General features: G+C 42.8%; 1 protein-coding gene across 15 annotated transcripts in view; it reads right to left on the reverse strand.

Moving 5' to 3' along the window:
* The window catches only part of szt2 (SZT2 subunit of KICSTOR complex), a 120,383-nt gene extending 105,757 nt beyond the window's left edge, over positions 1 to 14,626 (reverse strand). For 4 of the 15 annotated variants that reach the window (XM_085383250.1, XM_085383249.1, XM_085383259.1 and 1 more), the window contains exons 1-18: positions 14,376 to 14,614; positions 12,389 to 12,514; positions 11,996 to 12,169; positions 9,820 to 9,990; positions 9,415 to 9,537; positions 5,934 to 6,096; positions 4,728 to 4,834; positions 4,342 to 4,552; positions 3,096 to 3,266; positions 2,775 to 3,006; positions 2,538 to 2,667; positions 2,074 to 2,219; positions 1,542 to 1,694; positions 1,347 to 1,464; positions 935 to 1,140; positions 548 to 784; positions 197 to 275; positions 32 to 120 (exon numbers count right to left, since the gene is read on the reverse strand). In XM_085383250.1, the coding sequence (XP_085239376.1) occupies positions 32 to 120; positions 197 to 275; positions 548 to 784; positions 935 to 1,140; positions 1,347 to 1,464; positions 1,542 to 1,694; positions 2,074 to 2,219; positions 2,538 to 2,667; positions 2,775 to 3,006; positions 3,096 to 3,266; positions 4,342 to 4,552; positions 4,728 to 4,834; positions 5,934 to 6,096; positions 9,415 to 9,537; positions 9,820 to 9,990; positions 11,996 to 12,169; positions 12,389 to 12,514; positions 14,376 to 14,399 (2,660 nt within the window). In that variant the 5' untranslated portion in view covers positions 14,400 to 14,614. Of the gene's footprint in view, positions 1 to 31; positions 121 to 196; positions 276 to 547; positions 785 to 934; positions 1,141 to 1,346; positions 1,465 to 1,541; positions 1,695 to 2,073; positions 2,220 to 2,537; positions 2,668 to 2,774; positions 3,007 to 3,095; positions 3,267 to 4,341; positions 4,553 to 4,727; positions 4,835 to 5,933; positions 6,097 to 9,414; positions 9,538 to 9,819; positions 9,991 to 11,995; positions 12,170 to 12,388; positions 12,515 to 14,375 lie in introns of all 15 variants that reach the window. The other 11 variants (XM_085383252.1, XM_085383251.1, XM_085383248.1 and 8 more) reach the window with 7 other exon arrangements.
* Between the last annotated feature and the right edge of the window lie 1,619 nt (positions 14,627 to 16,245).

The following is a 16,245-nucleotide window of genomic DNA, read 5'->3' on the forward strand; positions in this document are numbered from 1 at the left end:
TGGTCTAAACTATGGGTACTGCCAGGCTTACCTGTCCTTCGTTGAGGTAGAGTGAGGGGGAAACAGGATATACTGAACAATACAAGAGTGACTCTCTCTGTCCACGTCTCCTGATGTTCCCTGAAGACACAAATAAAACCAAATCAGGATCACAGAGAATCACTTTGGGAGAGCAGTTTGTCCTGCTGTTCTTTACCTTCATTGGCAGCTCGATCACCAGGTTTATAATGCCCTCGCCACTGGCAGCAAAGTTGAAGCCTTCTGACAGGCGAATCCTGCAGACATCAGGACAATTTTAAGGTTTTGCATCTCAAAGAGAAGAAATTTGTAAAGAGAGACACGGCACTTAAAGAATCCTGAATTTAGATCAGAATCATCTTTGTTTGTTCCAGTTTGATTTATGGGAGAGCTGCATAACCACAGAGTAGATACCATCAAAACCACGGTGAAAAACTGCTGCTCAAATGCGTGCATTTTTTCCTCTGGCTCATTTATATTCGTAGCTGTGGTATTTTTAAATAGATCACATTTAATAGTTTGAACTTACTCCGAGAGCATGGACAGGATATGGGCAACAGCCTGCATGGCTACAGCCGGTCCCTGGCTGCTCTGCACGGCCCACACCCAACGCTGGTGCAGGAAGTAACGTGACAGAGAGGCCAGCGTCGAGGAGGCTGTGCGGTTTGCTGCCACGCTGAGGGGTGCAGCGGTGTTGGAGGGCAGTGGGAAGGTCTCCATGTTGAAGATGAAGGGAGTCCTGAAGTCTAGAGGAAGCTTGTCATACCTGCACAGGATCAGCAGTTAGTCTCCATTCAGTTGCTGTTGGTAGCAACAGCAAACTGTGTAACCAGTACTTTTAAGTGGTTATGCATTTATTTATTTATTATTAGATTACATGACCTTCCTCTGGTGGCCTACTATGACATGGACCGACCTGATTAGCAGCTTTTCCAGAGGCTTACTGACCACCACCACACAGGGTCTGTCAGAGAGCGCAGGCTTGGGAGCAGGGATGGAGGGAGACTTGGATGGAGACGGGTGGCCCACAGCCTTCCTCTTGGTTTTGGGTGTTGCCTCTTTGTTCTGAACACGATGAGGGAAGCGAAGCTTGAGGATCTGCTCTCGCAGCTCATCCACAATCTGATTTTAGAAAACAAAGCACAACACGAGTCTCACAGACATGTGTCCTATAACCTCCTTTCATGTTTTTACAAAACTGCTCATAAAAGAAACGGAGAACCACATTTTATAAAAACAGTGCACGAAAAATACAATACTGTCATCTACTAACAGCTATGGATCATAACACTGATATTGTATTGGCCCCATGTTTTTTGACTGAGTACCTTGTTCCTAATGTGGGCCGGTGTGCCGATGGGGAAACCCAGACGCAGGACCATGCAGGGGGTCTTTGAGATGACACGCACCAAGTAGAAGGAGGTGGGAGGCTGATCAGAAGAGCTGCTGAGAAAAAACAAAGAGCGTTGAGGCAGAAGCAGTGAGTCTTAAACATCATCAGCCAACACCACCTGTCGTCTCACCTGTATATGAGTTTTACATACGAGTAACCCTCCACCAGCACGAAGCTGCTGCAGTCCCTCAGCAGTGACGTGAGGGCCGAGTGGGAGATGCGACACTGGATGGTGCTGTAGCGCCCGTTGTTCCCAGGTGTGTGCAGATGTTTGGGGACAGGCCTGCAAAGGTCAAAGTATTGTGGTAGCAATGAAAGACTGGCAAAGAAAAACAAGCTGATATAAACAAATATGGCTGATAAAAAGAATACAAGAGCTTCATTATTCTTAATGCAAGCTCAATCATCCAGGTAAGGAAATCTCAGTGGTTGTTGATCAGTGGTCATGAGGATTTGCATAATTAAGATGAAGGAACTGCCCTCCCAGCCCATTGTTCCCTCAGTGGGCTGGTTTCAGTCACTGTGCAAATGTGCTGTTTATAAGATTGAAACCTGCAGTCAGCTGAGACTGAAGACGTCACCTGATGATGACGAAACGTTTCTCCCACAAAACGCTACGTCCAGATAAACAGAATCAACTTTTGGAGATTCATTATTCTTACATATCATGCTCAAGGATGATGACAATGCGATGCATGTGTAGCCATCTCTGCCAGAAGTTGGCGTCCATGGAGAGGATGGGCTTCCAGTATGATGCAAACTGGGACTGAGAGGAATCTTTGGATCCACTGTGCTGCAGAGACAAGACCTGGAGGAGGAGGAGAGACACGACAGCGTTAAGAGACAAACAGATAAACAGAGCTGGTCTCTACAAACACTACATGTTAGTAGGTCCCACACAGCGGGAACAATAAGAACGATTTGTGAATATTTAGGTCCATTCTGGTGTCTTGCTTCATAAATCTGCAGGATTTAGGAGCATTCGGGATGAAAGTTTCCCAAGAAAAAATGCAACTACGCAAAAGCAACACTTTGTGACACACAGAGTTTTTAAACCTTGCACCAACACAGATCATAAGAGTTGGTAAGTTCCCAACATAGTGTGAAGTATAGCAACAAGGCTGACCGGAGTGGTGGAGCCAGGAGGGATGTAGAACAGGGGAACTCCATTTTTGGTGCTCTCAGGAATCATGTAGTTCTCAGGCATCGAGTTAAACGACTGCAGGTGCACCAACATCTGATCAGTTTGGTTGATGCTGGAAAGGACAAACAGCACATGGATTTTCATATCAATATGGCTACATGATGGTGGGATCGCACAGAGTCTCTAACTGGAAACCAGATTCCAGTCCTCATGTCGTACCTCTGCAGTGTGTTCCAGAAGCGCCGGATGACAGAGGTGCGGTACTGGCTGGTGATGGGTTTCCTCTGGGTGCAGCTGATGTCGTGCAAGATGTCGTAGCTCCCCTCCATCGTCACCTCCACTCTGGTGGTTCTCTTGGAGGGGTCCAGTGGCCAGGAGGCAGCCGCGAGATACTCAATGTGCATGTTGTGTTTCCATAAGAGCACGAGCTTCACCTCCAGCTGAGTCCCACCTAATGTCACCAGCAGCTTCAGTCTCAACACAAACATTCAGTTTTCCTGACTTGGTGTGAGATGTTAGTAAAGACACACAGCCGTTTACCTTTAGTGAGGCTGATGTCAGTGATGGTGTAGCCCTCTCTCAGTCTCACAGACAGCACGCTGATTAGATGAGCATGGACCTCCTTCTCCGTGTGCTTCTTCCTCCTCATGACCAGAGCAGGGTTTCCACTGGCCGACACCAGGTGCTCGTTGAACAGCTTGTGCTGGGAAACTACAAAAAACAGAAGCAGTTAGTATGTGTCATGATGATTAGAACCATCACTATCGTCTTCATCACTAACAATAAAGAGATTATGGCCTACAAACGCTAATAAGCTGACAATGAAGAGCAAGAGGACTAGCGATAAATGCAGCAGTGTTTGAACTCCTCGGACATTTTTGTAATTCTATGTATTCCTTCATATGACCTGAAATATAACTGGTTTTTCATATAATGTAGCTAAAGAGATCCCAGGTAAGTAACTGTTAACAATCTATGGAACTAAGAGAATTCAACATATCTTGTATTTGTGATACGCTTAAGATTAATATTATAATTCAGCAGCTGCTTTTCTGTAAAAACTGACAGTAAAATGTAAAAAAGGCTTGGTGTAAATCAGCGCTCCTCAACCTTTTTTGCTCCACAGACGGTTTAATGTCAGAAAATATTTTCACAGACCGGCCTTTAAGGTGTCGCGGATAAATACAACAAAATAAAATGATGCGACCGAGACAAAAACTGTGGTGTTTTGTAAATATAATAATAAATATTAATTCACTGTGTAACTTTATTAGCAGCGTCCTCCTGAAATGCACCAACAACATGAGTAACATCCTCCTCTCTGCCCCTTAATGCTCTCTGGTCACTATGGTAACGCGTAAATATTTCTTTCAAAATAAGACACAACTACAACACAGGAAAGACCCAGGGAACCAGAGCTAACGATAAAAACCCTGAAAACCATAAACTTCACACCGGAGCCTCAAGTCTCGCAGCCCGGTACCAAACGACTCACGCACCGGTACCGGTCGTTTGGTACCAGTGGTGTCAACCAGAGTGCTGTCCTGTGAGGCCTGATGGGGGAACGCTCATATATTCATGTAAAATGAGTCATTAAGACTGAGGATTCAAAAAAACGTTAACAATAAAAAACACAGCTTTTGTGTTTCAAAACAAAGAATAAATATTTAGATTCTGCACCGTTTTAAAAACTGTCAGAGCTCATTTGTGTTGCATCCTGTCACTGAACCAGTGCTCACAGGACTGATGAAAAAACTAGCATCAGACTTGTACATCGTTGTCTCACCACAGAAATACTCTGAGTTCATGGACTCGGGGCTCTTGAGGAAGGAGTATGTTAGAAATGCTTTGTGGTAGGCATTCATCTCCTCGCTGTTTAGGTCCACTTCAGGACAGCTGGGCAGGTAGGAGCCAAAAGTGGCTAATGAGATGAACTTCATCAGCTCGACGTTGGGGATATAGCCAAAGCTGCAGTCGTAGGAGTACGCCCCGCCAACCTGTGCATGCAAAAACAGGACTCAGAGACGAGCAGCTGGAGAATCCCCTAAATATCTTTAAATAATAATCATCATCACTTCTATTGTGGAAAACGATTGTTGTGACTGCTTTAGATAACAGTTCTTGCACACAAAAATGTATATTCAGAATACAGAGTTAGATTCTTGTCTTTACTTGTACAAAGGAGCAGGAGATGGTTCCACTCCGGAGCTGGTTCAGCAGGGTTTCACACATGGCCACATCAGGAACACTCGTGACCCCGTCCGTGATTATAATGATGCCTTTGACAGAAAGACAAGTAAAGAAAGGAGTCGGTGTTCCAAGTTTATTCTTCTTTGTAAAGCACTGGCAACTTTATATCCATCGCTCCAGGATCGTCACATAAATGACTGTCATGTGGTACAAAACCATTCATTAAAAACCTTTAAAAGTTACAGGAAGCTTATGTGTGCTTTATGCGACTGCATTTACTTGTTCATCAATGAAACTTAACGTTAAAAAACAAATGCACGCAGAGTTTCAACCTCTATTTTTATTTCTCTCATAAGTACACCTGTCATTTTACAGAAGAGAAACTGAGTGCATCAGTGATTTAACCTGTCTGAGAGTGTGCACTCAATCATGTCATAAACTCAATAAAAACAACAGTTTCTTGGCTTGCAGAATAAAGGAAGCCATGACAAAGTCCCAGATGTGTGACTTCAGTGGTTCACATCAGATCAATAAGTTGACCCATACAGCAGGAAAACAACATCAGTAATATCTGATGGAGTACTGTGTGCTTTCAGATGTTAACGGTTATTTCCGAGGAAACAATCATCCAGGTAAGAAGATCCCAAAAGGCTGATACTCTTCATCAGCGTTTTCACGTCTTCAGTCTCAGCTGACTGCAGGTTTCAATCTTATAAACAGGACATTTGCATAATGACTGAAACCAGCCCACTGAAGGAACAATGGGCTGGGAGGTCACCTTCATCATAATTATGCAAATCCTCATCACCACTGATCAATGTCCATGAGTCCCATTCACAGAGAGGTGGGGAACGGCTGCAATCACAGCATGTAAGATGGAGACAGATGCACCCTCTGCTTCAGAGGTGGTCGTTCCCTTTTCACAGAAATGTGCTGTTTATAAGGTTGAAACCTGCAGTCAGCTGAGATTAGTGACGAAACTCCTCCCCCACTGAAAACGTCCAGATGAACAGAATCAACCTTTTGGGCTCTGAGGAAACAGTTCTCTTGATCTGTGGATGTCAAGTGCAAAATCATCTGCATAAAAACAGATTTGTTCTTAGAAGAGACGTTTTTTAAATAAGGCACGACAACGAAAGAGAAACTGCTAAATAACACCTCTGATACTTGAAGTGTAACTTCACCAACCTGCACTGGAGTTGGGAGGCAGCAGCTGAAGGGCCAGGATGCCCTGGCGTACCATGCTGACCAGCCCCATTTCAGCTGACACCATGGAAACACTTTGCGTCCGGTGGGGGTGCTCGTCCAAGCCGCTGCTCTGGTCACTTGAGTTCTGTGACGGCTCCACGCACTAAGAAGCAAAGGAAATATAAATGTGTTAGGACACATTTAATGCACAACATAGAAGGCAGGATTTAATGCCACACTCATTCTTTATAAAGCAGCATTAAACTGTGACACGCTTTGATGTAGACTCACAAGCTGCCCCCAGGTGGAGGAGCTTTTAGTTCACTTTGCTGAGGGCAGTTACAACATGTGCTTTCATAGGTGGACAAGGTGACGCACTGAATGCAGTGCAAAGTCTGCCCCTGTTTGTTTTCTAGCAAATAACAGTGAATAATGTCAGCAGGGAATTGTGTGTTTGTTAACATATCAGGATATCAGCTACTCGCTCCCCTGGGATCATCAGCCGTGTGATGAGAGACGATATTTTACTGACCTGCATAATCAGTCGACCCACAAAAAGACTCAGACATAGCTGTTTAAAGTCTGGCCCTTCTTCCCAAAATGAACCATTCAATAAAGATCTTTGACAGAAGATCTTTTTCTTAAAAACAATGACCTGCTACAAACAGGGGTCACAAGTAGGGATGGGTACCGGTGTCCGGTCCCATGATGGCACCGGTTCTGACATAAACAGTAGTAACCAGACCGAAAAGCAGCGCACATTTCGGTGCTTTATTTCGGTGCTTTTTTTTCACTTCTAGCCAATCATTTTACGTTTCCGAGGATAGTAGGCGGGTCCAGGTACGTAGGTTCTTTTAGAGCAGAGCTACAGATTAAAAATGCCCAAGGCGAAGCGGTCAAAGTCTGGCTGTACTTCACAGCAAAAGATGCAAACTCAGCAGCAACAAGTGCTTTAAGCTGATACTGTGATACTGTCAAAGGAGGTAACACCTCCAATCTGATGAAACACCTGGCGACGCATAGCGTTTTTTTTAAAAGCCAAGAAATGCGCCGTATTTGATAGCTTGCTGCGAGACCTCACACCGAGCACATCTACTGCGGGTGGTGGTGCCTGTTATCGACCCGGAGTTAGCAACATCCCCCAAAAACCCGAAGAGGAGAGTCCTGGCCCCTAGCCCTGCCAGTGTAGCAGAAATGATGAGGATGATGATGCAGCAGCAGCCGTTCTTCTCTGCGTGAGGAGCTTCATGTTGTTCGTGTGTAATTTACGTTGAGTAGGCTAACCACGTTATTACATTAATGCACGTAAGGTGAACTAGCAAACATCATCATAGCTACATGCAGCTGTCTTCTTGTTTGATGGCAGATACTCCCTTCACCCTGGCCAAAAAGGCTAAAATGACCAAAGAAAAAGTGGGAAACAGCTAAACATTAGGGCTGAACGATATATCGCATTTGCGATAATATCGCGACATGATCAAGTGCAATTTTCTAACCGCAAAGGCTGCGATTATACTCTGGACATGTCCAAATTCATGGGCTGCATCCTCCTGAGGCCGCATTTGTAGACCGATTACGTCACAGCGACGCGCCGAAGGCTGTCCAAATTACTACCATATCCCAGAATTCATAGCGCGGCCCAGCCAAACTCCAGTTTCCAACAATGGCGGCCGCTACTAAGTTTTAAAATTACTCATACTAATCTTTCTGGGTCACAAAATAAACTTTTAAAATATTTTCAGGCGAGAAAGTAGCTGTGTAAACATCAAATATCTGCTTGGTTTATCAAGATATCCCATATTTGCAAAAGTGCTTCGACGTTTTCAGAGGCGTCTGCTACCCACCAGCTCGACAGCTAGCCGGGAGCTCGAGGGTTACTGATGCGGCCGAGAACGGCACAACTCCCGGCACATCATTTTCAGATCCCCGCGGAGTTTCGCTGCTCGGGTTAAACGTGATATATAAGTCACTTAGACAACCTAAAAATGTTATTGTTGGGCTTTTTTCAGTGTTTTGTTTGTTCGTGAGTAAATCGGTTTGGCTGAGATTAAAGTTATTAGATTAGATAAAATAAAACTTTATTAATCCCCCGGGTGGGTTCCTCCTTGGTTTTCACACAGCTGACTAAACGTCAAACAGAAAACTGATTAAACAGAAGTATGAGACAGTCGAGAATTTACACCAGTGTCTGGTTATATTTTAGATAGCAAGAAGCAGACGGCCGAGTTTATTAAACTCCACCGAGACAGCGGTGACGCTAATCAGAACTAGACCGTCCAATTTCACGCCTTTAAACTTTAAAGGCGTGTTTGTGTGTGTGTTTATACAATTGCTATTATGTTTGCACTTTATGTGTAATGTTACTGACTGCAGAGATCAGTAAGATGTGTGTATTTTTTATTTATTAGTTTTATTTATTTAATATTATTTTTTAATTGAATGACTGTCTAGTAGTTCACAGATGTCGAAAAACTGAGTGTGGTAAAGCCACTGATTTTGTTTATGTATATTTCTGCAATCTGCACATTGTACTGACTTTCATTTTAATGTTTACACCAGGGTTCCTTGTCAGCACTTTATGCTCAGATGTTTGTAAGCTAAAAATAAACTATTGTGTATGTTCAAATATACTGTTGTGATTGAAGAAGTTAAATAAAAATGTCAGTCATCAATTCATGCATCACCTCATGTCATCATAACAGAGGTCTGTCTTCCAGGAAAGAACAGTTTAAAATTAATGTAATATAGTATTGGCCATACTATATGATGTATTGCTTGTCTTTGTTTAATAATACAGAAGACAAAGACCTTAAAAAATAATCGCATATCGCATCGCAATCGCAATATTGGGGCAAAAAAATCGCAATTAGATTATTTTCCATAATCGTTCAGCCCTACTAAACATGAGAGGTTTTTGGACAAAGTTTGTTTTTTCCATTGTTTAAGCACTGCTTCCAGCCAAGAGTGATACCATATATGCCCCATAGCTGCAGAAAAGGCTAACATTGTTATCTTTTTACAAAAAAACAGCTGAACATGAGAGGTTTTTGAACCAATTTTGTGTTCTCCATTCTTTAAGCACCGTTTGAGCACCGTTTAAGCACCGGCACCGTTTCAAAAGTACCGATTTGGCACCGGTATCGGATAAAACCTAAACGATACCCATCCCTAGTCACAAGTGAATCCCATGGGCGTAACAAACCTGCCGCAGTTGGCTAAAGTATCACACCCATGCTGTTTTTGGTAACCATGGATACAACAGGTGCTTGTGGTTGGAAGCCAATCGTGGAGAGGATGTTCGGGGTCAAACTGAAGAGCGATGCTAATCTAGTCTGATAAAGTAGGATGTTGTTTTATTTTTGCTTGTAAGGCACGGTGGAGCTTTACAGGGTGCTGGTGAGAGCTTTTACACTTGCAGTGTTTCTCTAATAGTTACAGCATTCTTGCTAGCACAGTGTCATTTCTGCTAGTGTGCACTTGCCTGTTCGTGCTGCTGATGCAGGACTTCTGCGATGCTACTCTCCAACGCTCTGAGCTGCTGGTAGATGTGATGCAAGAACTCATCCAGGTCTGTTTTATCAAGCTGGCATCCTTGGACCAAAACCTGCAGGGAACAAAAGATTAAAGACCGTCAGAGAACTGCACAAACATCTACAGCAGCCTAACATCTCCCACAGAAACTAACCCAACGTGTGCTTTGGTGGCTGAAATGTAGTCAAACATAGTAAAGACAGAGATTAAAGTAAGCGTGAAGCACTCCACACCAATGTGGGCTGGGCAATAAACACGTGCTGGAGAGAGAAACTCTGCTTTTCTTGGCGTTAAGTTACTCTCGAAGACATTTGTTTCATTCATTTTTATGACTAAAGTAAATTACAGTCATTACCTGATGTGAAGGGAGGCCAATGATGGAGGAATATGCAAGGATGGTGATGAAGATCTTAGGCTTGAAAAATCGATCTGTTCCAGGGACTCTGAATGGTTGAACCAGACCAGCCAGACACCTGGACAAGGCGTGGAAGACCTCATCAAAGATCATCTCGCCTGTGCTGTCATCCTGCAGGACACAAAACCAACGTGTAACACAGAGACACCAAATGATCTGGCATATTGTACACCAGAGGCAGGACTCAGTGTGAGCTGTTTCCCTCAGTCTATGACATTCATACCTGCCCAGTTTAGGCAGAGGTTTTATATTGAACTGAACACATGTTCTTTACATGCATCAATGGAGCCACTGTGAGAGCCCAGGTCTACGTCAAAAAAACGTTAAACTTGAATTAAAGTCTGTTACTAGTGGAGCTGACTCAACCAGTGGTGCTCTGTGCACAGAAGCTCTGCTGTGCAGACTGAAGAGCCGGTCTGATGGATTTTCACCACACTGAGAATAACAGTTTTAACATTAACATCAGGCTGATGTGGAAGTTCAGGATGAGGCTTTGCAGGAAGGCCTTATCTTAACTGTTTTTTAAAGGCAACATGTGAGTGACATCACTGTGATGACTTCACTGTGATGACTTCACTGTGATGACTTCACTGTGATGTCACTCACATGTTAGATGACATTGTGCTGTGAAGACTGGAACATCTGTGTTGGCACTACTTTAGCAAACTGCTGACGTAACAAACAGCACTGATGTAACTGTGAAACAAAGAAACATGGCACTCATACAACTTCAGTCACAAGCCACGCCCACACTAAAGCAAACCCTCCTTTATTCAGCTTTCTGACTCTAGAAGATCCATCCATCTACTTACTTACTCACTTGCTTATCCAGCTGAGAGTAGTGGATGTTGGAGGCTATCCTAGCTGTCATGACCCTGCACAGGTTGTCAGTCTGTCACAGGACTAACATATAGAGACAGACCACCAGTCACACTTACATTCAACCCATTTAATTTAACCCTACGCATGTCTTTGGACTGTTGGATGAAGCCACAATCCCCAAAGAGAACACACACGGCCCCTAAAGCTTCTTCTAGCTGCTCTTAATCAGCAGGGTTCACCACAGCAGACAGGTCTGCAACTTTGATTTGACAAACTGTTATGTTGGACGTCAACATGGGAATAGGGACCTTTAACATTAGGTGAATTTATAAACTACATAAATTTATGAAAAATCTCTTACTGAGGTTGTAATTTAAAGGAATTAATACTTTTTGCAACCCGAGGTTCCAATTTGAAGTCGTGCAGGTTTAAGGCACTTAAAAATAAGTTCTTATTTTACACCATATAAGGATATCTCTTATCTGTAGGTAACTGCTTAACAGTTTTCCAGATATGGGCTTCATGCTAACAAAGAAGCAAATAAGTCCATCCGTTGTCCATATGTTACCAGACATGCTGAGAGAAGCGGACCTGAAACCTCTGAACTGCATGAGCTCCTTCTCTTATGCAACGATATGGTTCAACAGTGCAGCGTGTGCATTTACAGAATACTCTGTGCTGTCTCATATAAAAAGGGTCAAATGTGAAGACTGAGGAACACATTCAGCAGCACAACAACAGTCTCAGTTCTGTGCTTTCAGACTTTAATTCTATCCTTGTGATTGCACTTGGTAAGAGTTCATTGGATCACCATGCAGTGCTGCTTCACATGCATGGATGGCCATGCATCCAGTTTTCTGTGAGAGGTTTCAGTACGGAGTAGCAACATCCCACTGAGCGGGTCATCTGCAGTATCCTTGAGCAACATACTGAACCCCAGGTTGTCCCCAATGTTAAATAAAGAGGCAGCTGGAGTAAGAAAAAGCACTTTAAGCGATCAAATATTTACCATTTGCAAAATTCATTCACAAAATTTAAATTTCTTTGCTCTTCTAACAGCGTCTGAATAAATTAAAAGCCTTCTTGACTACAAATGGAAACACACTGAGACACTCAGGAGCCAGAAAGAGACGTGATGTACTTGATATAAGACAAGCAGACAAATGGATTGTCCACTATGAATAATTTACACAGCAAATAATCATAACAAACTTAAATATTACATCTATTCTTGCACTAAGCACTTTTTAATATTGTTTGAACTCATTCAGGAGACAGTGCATTTAAGACTTACCACAATCCCTGTGGAGGGACTCAGGTCCAGCTCGATGATGAAGCGGTACCTCCGGGCCAGGAAGGTGGCCCGGGTGGAAGGCATCAGTATGCATGGGTGTGAAGTTGGGGAGATATCTGGCTGCCATCCTTTAGGTAAGATGCTAAGCAGGTCCAGTTCATTTTCAGAGTGCAGCTACAACAGGAAGTGGGAGGAAATATGATTTGCAGTAGCTTTTAGAGACCAATCAGAACAGCAGTTACAATGTTAAAATAGCTCTCCATTTTTCCTTTAATTTGTCACAGTGCAGCCACCATCTAATCATCGGTGGCATATACAAGGATAATAATAGAAGGGTGCCAATCTTGATCTTGGTGCTGCTGGGCCATCATGAGGACAGGAGAGGAAACTCACCACTTCAGGCTTTGAAGCCGGACAGATGATTTGGTTAAGTTTACTAAGAAACCACGCCAGTCGCACATTCCTAGAGATCCGGTAGTCCTCTTTCATGAGCAGGTAGATGTGGTCAGCCTCCTCCACCTTAACAACAACATGCACAATCATAAATGTGGGATGTTCACACATCTGTATGAGCGAGAGAGGGTTTGAGGATGCCCAACCCCACTGGATGGCAGCATTATTCAGGAATAATAAAGACCATATTTTCTAATATAAGCATGTCCATGTAGAACAGATCTATGTGATCTATTCTATTTAAACTAGCAAGAGTGGCTATAAAGGTAATATAATACCAATATCACAGTTCAGGAGAGCAGTAGGGTCACAACTTTCACTCCATGTTTCAGAGGTCCCAGCGCAGAAACTCCAGAGCAACAGATTTCAAATCGAAACTAAAAACTCACCTTTTCAGTTTTAGCTTTAATTGTTAACAGGTGTGATTCTGTGAACAGCACCGACTCTCATTTTTAACTATATTTTAATTTTGCATTTAATTTGATATGTCATTTTTCCTATTTGCTTTTCTGGCTGTTGTGCATCATTTTCATCAGTTTTGTTGTGCTTCAATGTACCGTAAAACCTTTAGTATTATCATTTAAATAATCCAAATAAAAGCTTCACCAAGTTTGAAATCATTACCTTTGTTTAAAACACCATCTGGCTGATACCACGTTTTGTGCTGATGTTCTTTTGTTCTGCTTCAGGTTTTTATTACACCACAATTCAACATTTTGCCAATGCTAAACTGATGTAACAGCTAAACATAGGCCAGAGTAAGTGTGAGCTTTTTTGCTGACTGGCAGTCAGCAGGGTCCATATCTAAGAATAACAATGTTAGCCTACATATTTGTGCATCATTACACATAGTTATAGATTACAACACTCAGCAGTATATTGATCAACATTAGCTGTAGCTTCCACATTACTTATATACAAATAAAATAAGAAGTAATTATAATTCAACAGCATCGTCTTCAGTCACACCAGTCCTCTGCATATCCTCCTTCACTACGTCAATGAATCATCTCTGGTTTTCCTCCTGCCTGGCAGCTGCATCTTCAACATCCTTCCACATGCACTCTCCCTCCTCTGCACCATCTCAGCTCTGCCTCATTAACTTTACTCCAAACCACTCATGAGCTGTCCCTGTGTCCATTCTGTGTCCATTCTGGTCGCTCCCAACAAAAATCTTCAGTAGCATCTTCAGCTCTGCCACCTCCAGGTCGGCCTCACGTCTTTCTGTCAGTGCATAATAGCAGGTCTAACTAACATCTTAGGAATCTTCCCTTTATCTCTTGCTGCTATCCATCTGTCAAAAATCACCCGTGACACTCGTCCCCACCCGCTGCACTCTGCCTGCAGGCTCTTCTCCACCTTTCCTCCTGCAGAGTCCAACAGTACAAATGTACAGCTTGCCTTTAAATAACATATAATAGTCAATCTTTTAGCTAGCTGGTATTTTGAGATACTGGACTTTCATGTTAAAATTTCACTTCATAAAACTGCATTTGTATTTATTGTAAATACATAATGTGGGCTAAATGTTTTTAGCTGTTTCCTAACGAACACACGCGGAGCGTTAACCCTTTTGCCTATTTTAATGCTGAAGGAAAGTTTTATTTGGCTCTGTAATCTGCAGGCACGTATCGCCGAGTTGCTAACAGGCCAGAAACTCAGCAAAATTAACTTAAACCTTCTGACTAATGTGACTCGTGTTTACTTCCAGTTTGTCAGTTGCTGCTAGCTTCCTGTAGTCGTGTAGCTGTGCAGCTATCACAAGTTTCTCCTCGTCTGCAGACGTCACGTAACAGCTCTGCCTCTCTGTTGTGGATTATTTAAATTCATGCTTCACTTTAAAAGGGACTTTAACGACTTCTGGGTGTTAAGAGCACGAAGTTAAAATGTGGCATGTTTTACTAACCAGTGCTACCCTGACTGTTACCTCATTGTCCGGTCTCTCTGCCATGCCGTGTTTAGCATAAGAGCTGCAGGGTGTCGGCGAGGCTCGGCCGACGGATATCCACTCTGTGTTGTGCAAAGTGGTCTGTATTAGTACTTGTTTATCATCTGTCTTCTCTTCTGATCAGGTGCTTGTAGAGCGGTACCAGCGTCGACATGTTCTTCTTCGTCTTCTTGTTTTCGCGCAGTTGACGTCCAAACTCTGCGGTCTTACCGCCACCTGCTGGGCTGTAGCGGGACCTACAGGTGACCGGGTCGAAACGATAGTGTCGATGCTGGTGTTGGTATCGGATCAATACTAGAAAGAGGGATAAGATTTATACATATAAATATTTACATGTGTTAAATGAATTATTTTTTAGAAATTAAAAAAATAAACATCAAACATGCACTGTGACATATGATGTTTTTTTGACTCTCAGGTCTATGCTGTTTGTAGCCTGTAGCACCTTTATAAGACTTCTGTCTTATAAATGTGCTACAGGCTACAAACACAAAGTCCTTTAAAGACAGGCACATTTACATTGCAGGTCTTCATAGAAGTTTGAAAATACATAAAAAGCTCACAAACTGTTCTCCACAACACGAGCTGCCTTTATAAGTTCAAAGTACCACTATCTGTACTGGTATCAGCAATACTGGCCCTGCTTGGTATCAGAGTGATACCAAATAAAATCTGCAGTATGGCACAGCGCTAATGGGGCATTTTACAAACTTTATAAACGAGGACTATCTCCAGCAATAACATCATTCTTAGATTTTCTCTGACACAGAATTGATTTTCATGATTTTAATAAAGAAATTATAGCGGAACTGTTACTGCTGCCATATTTTGCCTGTGGCATGCTCTTTATGAATAATTGGAGGTGGATAAGATGGCTGTGAAAGCTGAATAAAAAGCAGTTGATACTTATACGCAAAAAAGTTTTTGAAGGAGTTTTTGAAATGTGAATAGAGAAGCAGACTGTTAGTGCTCGTTAGGTCTGTTGTATATCATGTCTGTTGAAAACAAATGATGGATTGAAGACAATATTTTCTGCTTCTCGCACTCTTTGAGTTGTTTTTTCCACTCTAGCTGTGAACATTGAACATTATCCCAGATCCCACAGGGCAAGTGGCAGAATACACCCTGTACAGGTTGCCAGTCTGCCACAGGGCTAAACCACAGAGTCACTGTGATGCACTCAGGTGAGGTCCTGCTGTGAAGACTCAGAGTTTTGATGCTACTTCAGTGACACAAACACTGACATAATAAGTTCATGTAATTGTGACACCAAGAACCACTGCACACCCATACAACAGCAACTACGGTCCCAAGGCAGACCTACCCTACACCATACCCTGCTTTATTAAACATTTTGATTTTAAATTGGGCTATCTTTCTGTCCATCCACTTTCTTCCACTTGTCCAGTTCAGGGTAGCTGGTGGGCTGAAGGGTAACAAGATATCATAGAGTGAGAGAGAAGGTAAACCCTGGAAAGGCTGCCAACTGTCATGGGTCTTAAACATAGAGATATACTACCATTCAAGACTATAGAGTCAATCACGCATATCTGTGGGAGGACCTAGGAAAATATGTGGAAAACACGCAAACTCCATGTGTTGTGCTACAAACAATATTTCTATAGCGAAAGGTGAGGACCTGGTCAAATGCGAAGGTTAGGGGATTTTTTTAGACATATAGTGGGAATTCTGATTTGCAGCAGTCAAATCACTGAAATATATGTCCTCTGTGAGAATGACAACCATAACTGTTGTTTTTACACGTTTTCTGAAGGATGGCTGAAGCTGGCCAAGGCAGCTGCCACCTTTGACGGTAAAAATATTCAACACTGCGGAATTATGCTGACCT

The sequence above is a fragment of the Rhamphochromis longiceps genome, linkage group LG15 (assembly GCF_057381845.1).
Source record: "Rhamphochromis longiceps isolate RC_006_pf linkage group LG15, R_longiceps_female_GT1.1, whole genome shotgun sequence".
Taxonomy (NCBI): domain Eukaryota; kingdom Metazoa; phylum Chordata; class Actinopteri; order Cichliformes; family Cichlidae; genus Rhamphochromis; species Rhamphochromis longiceps.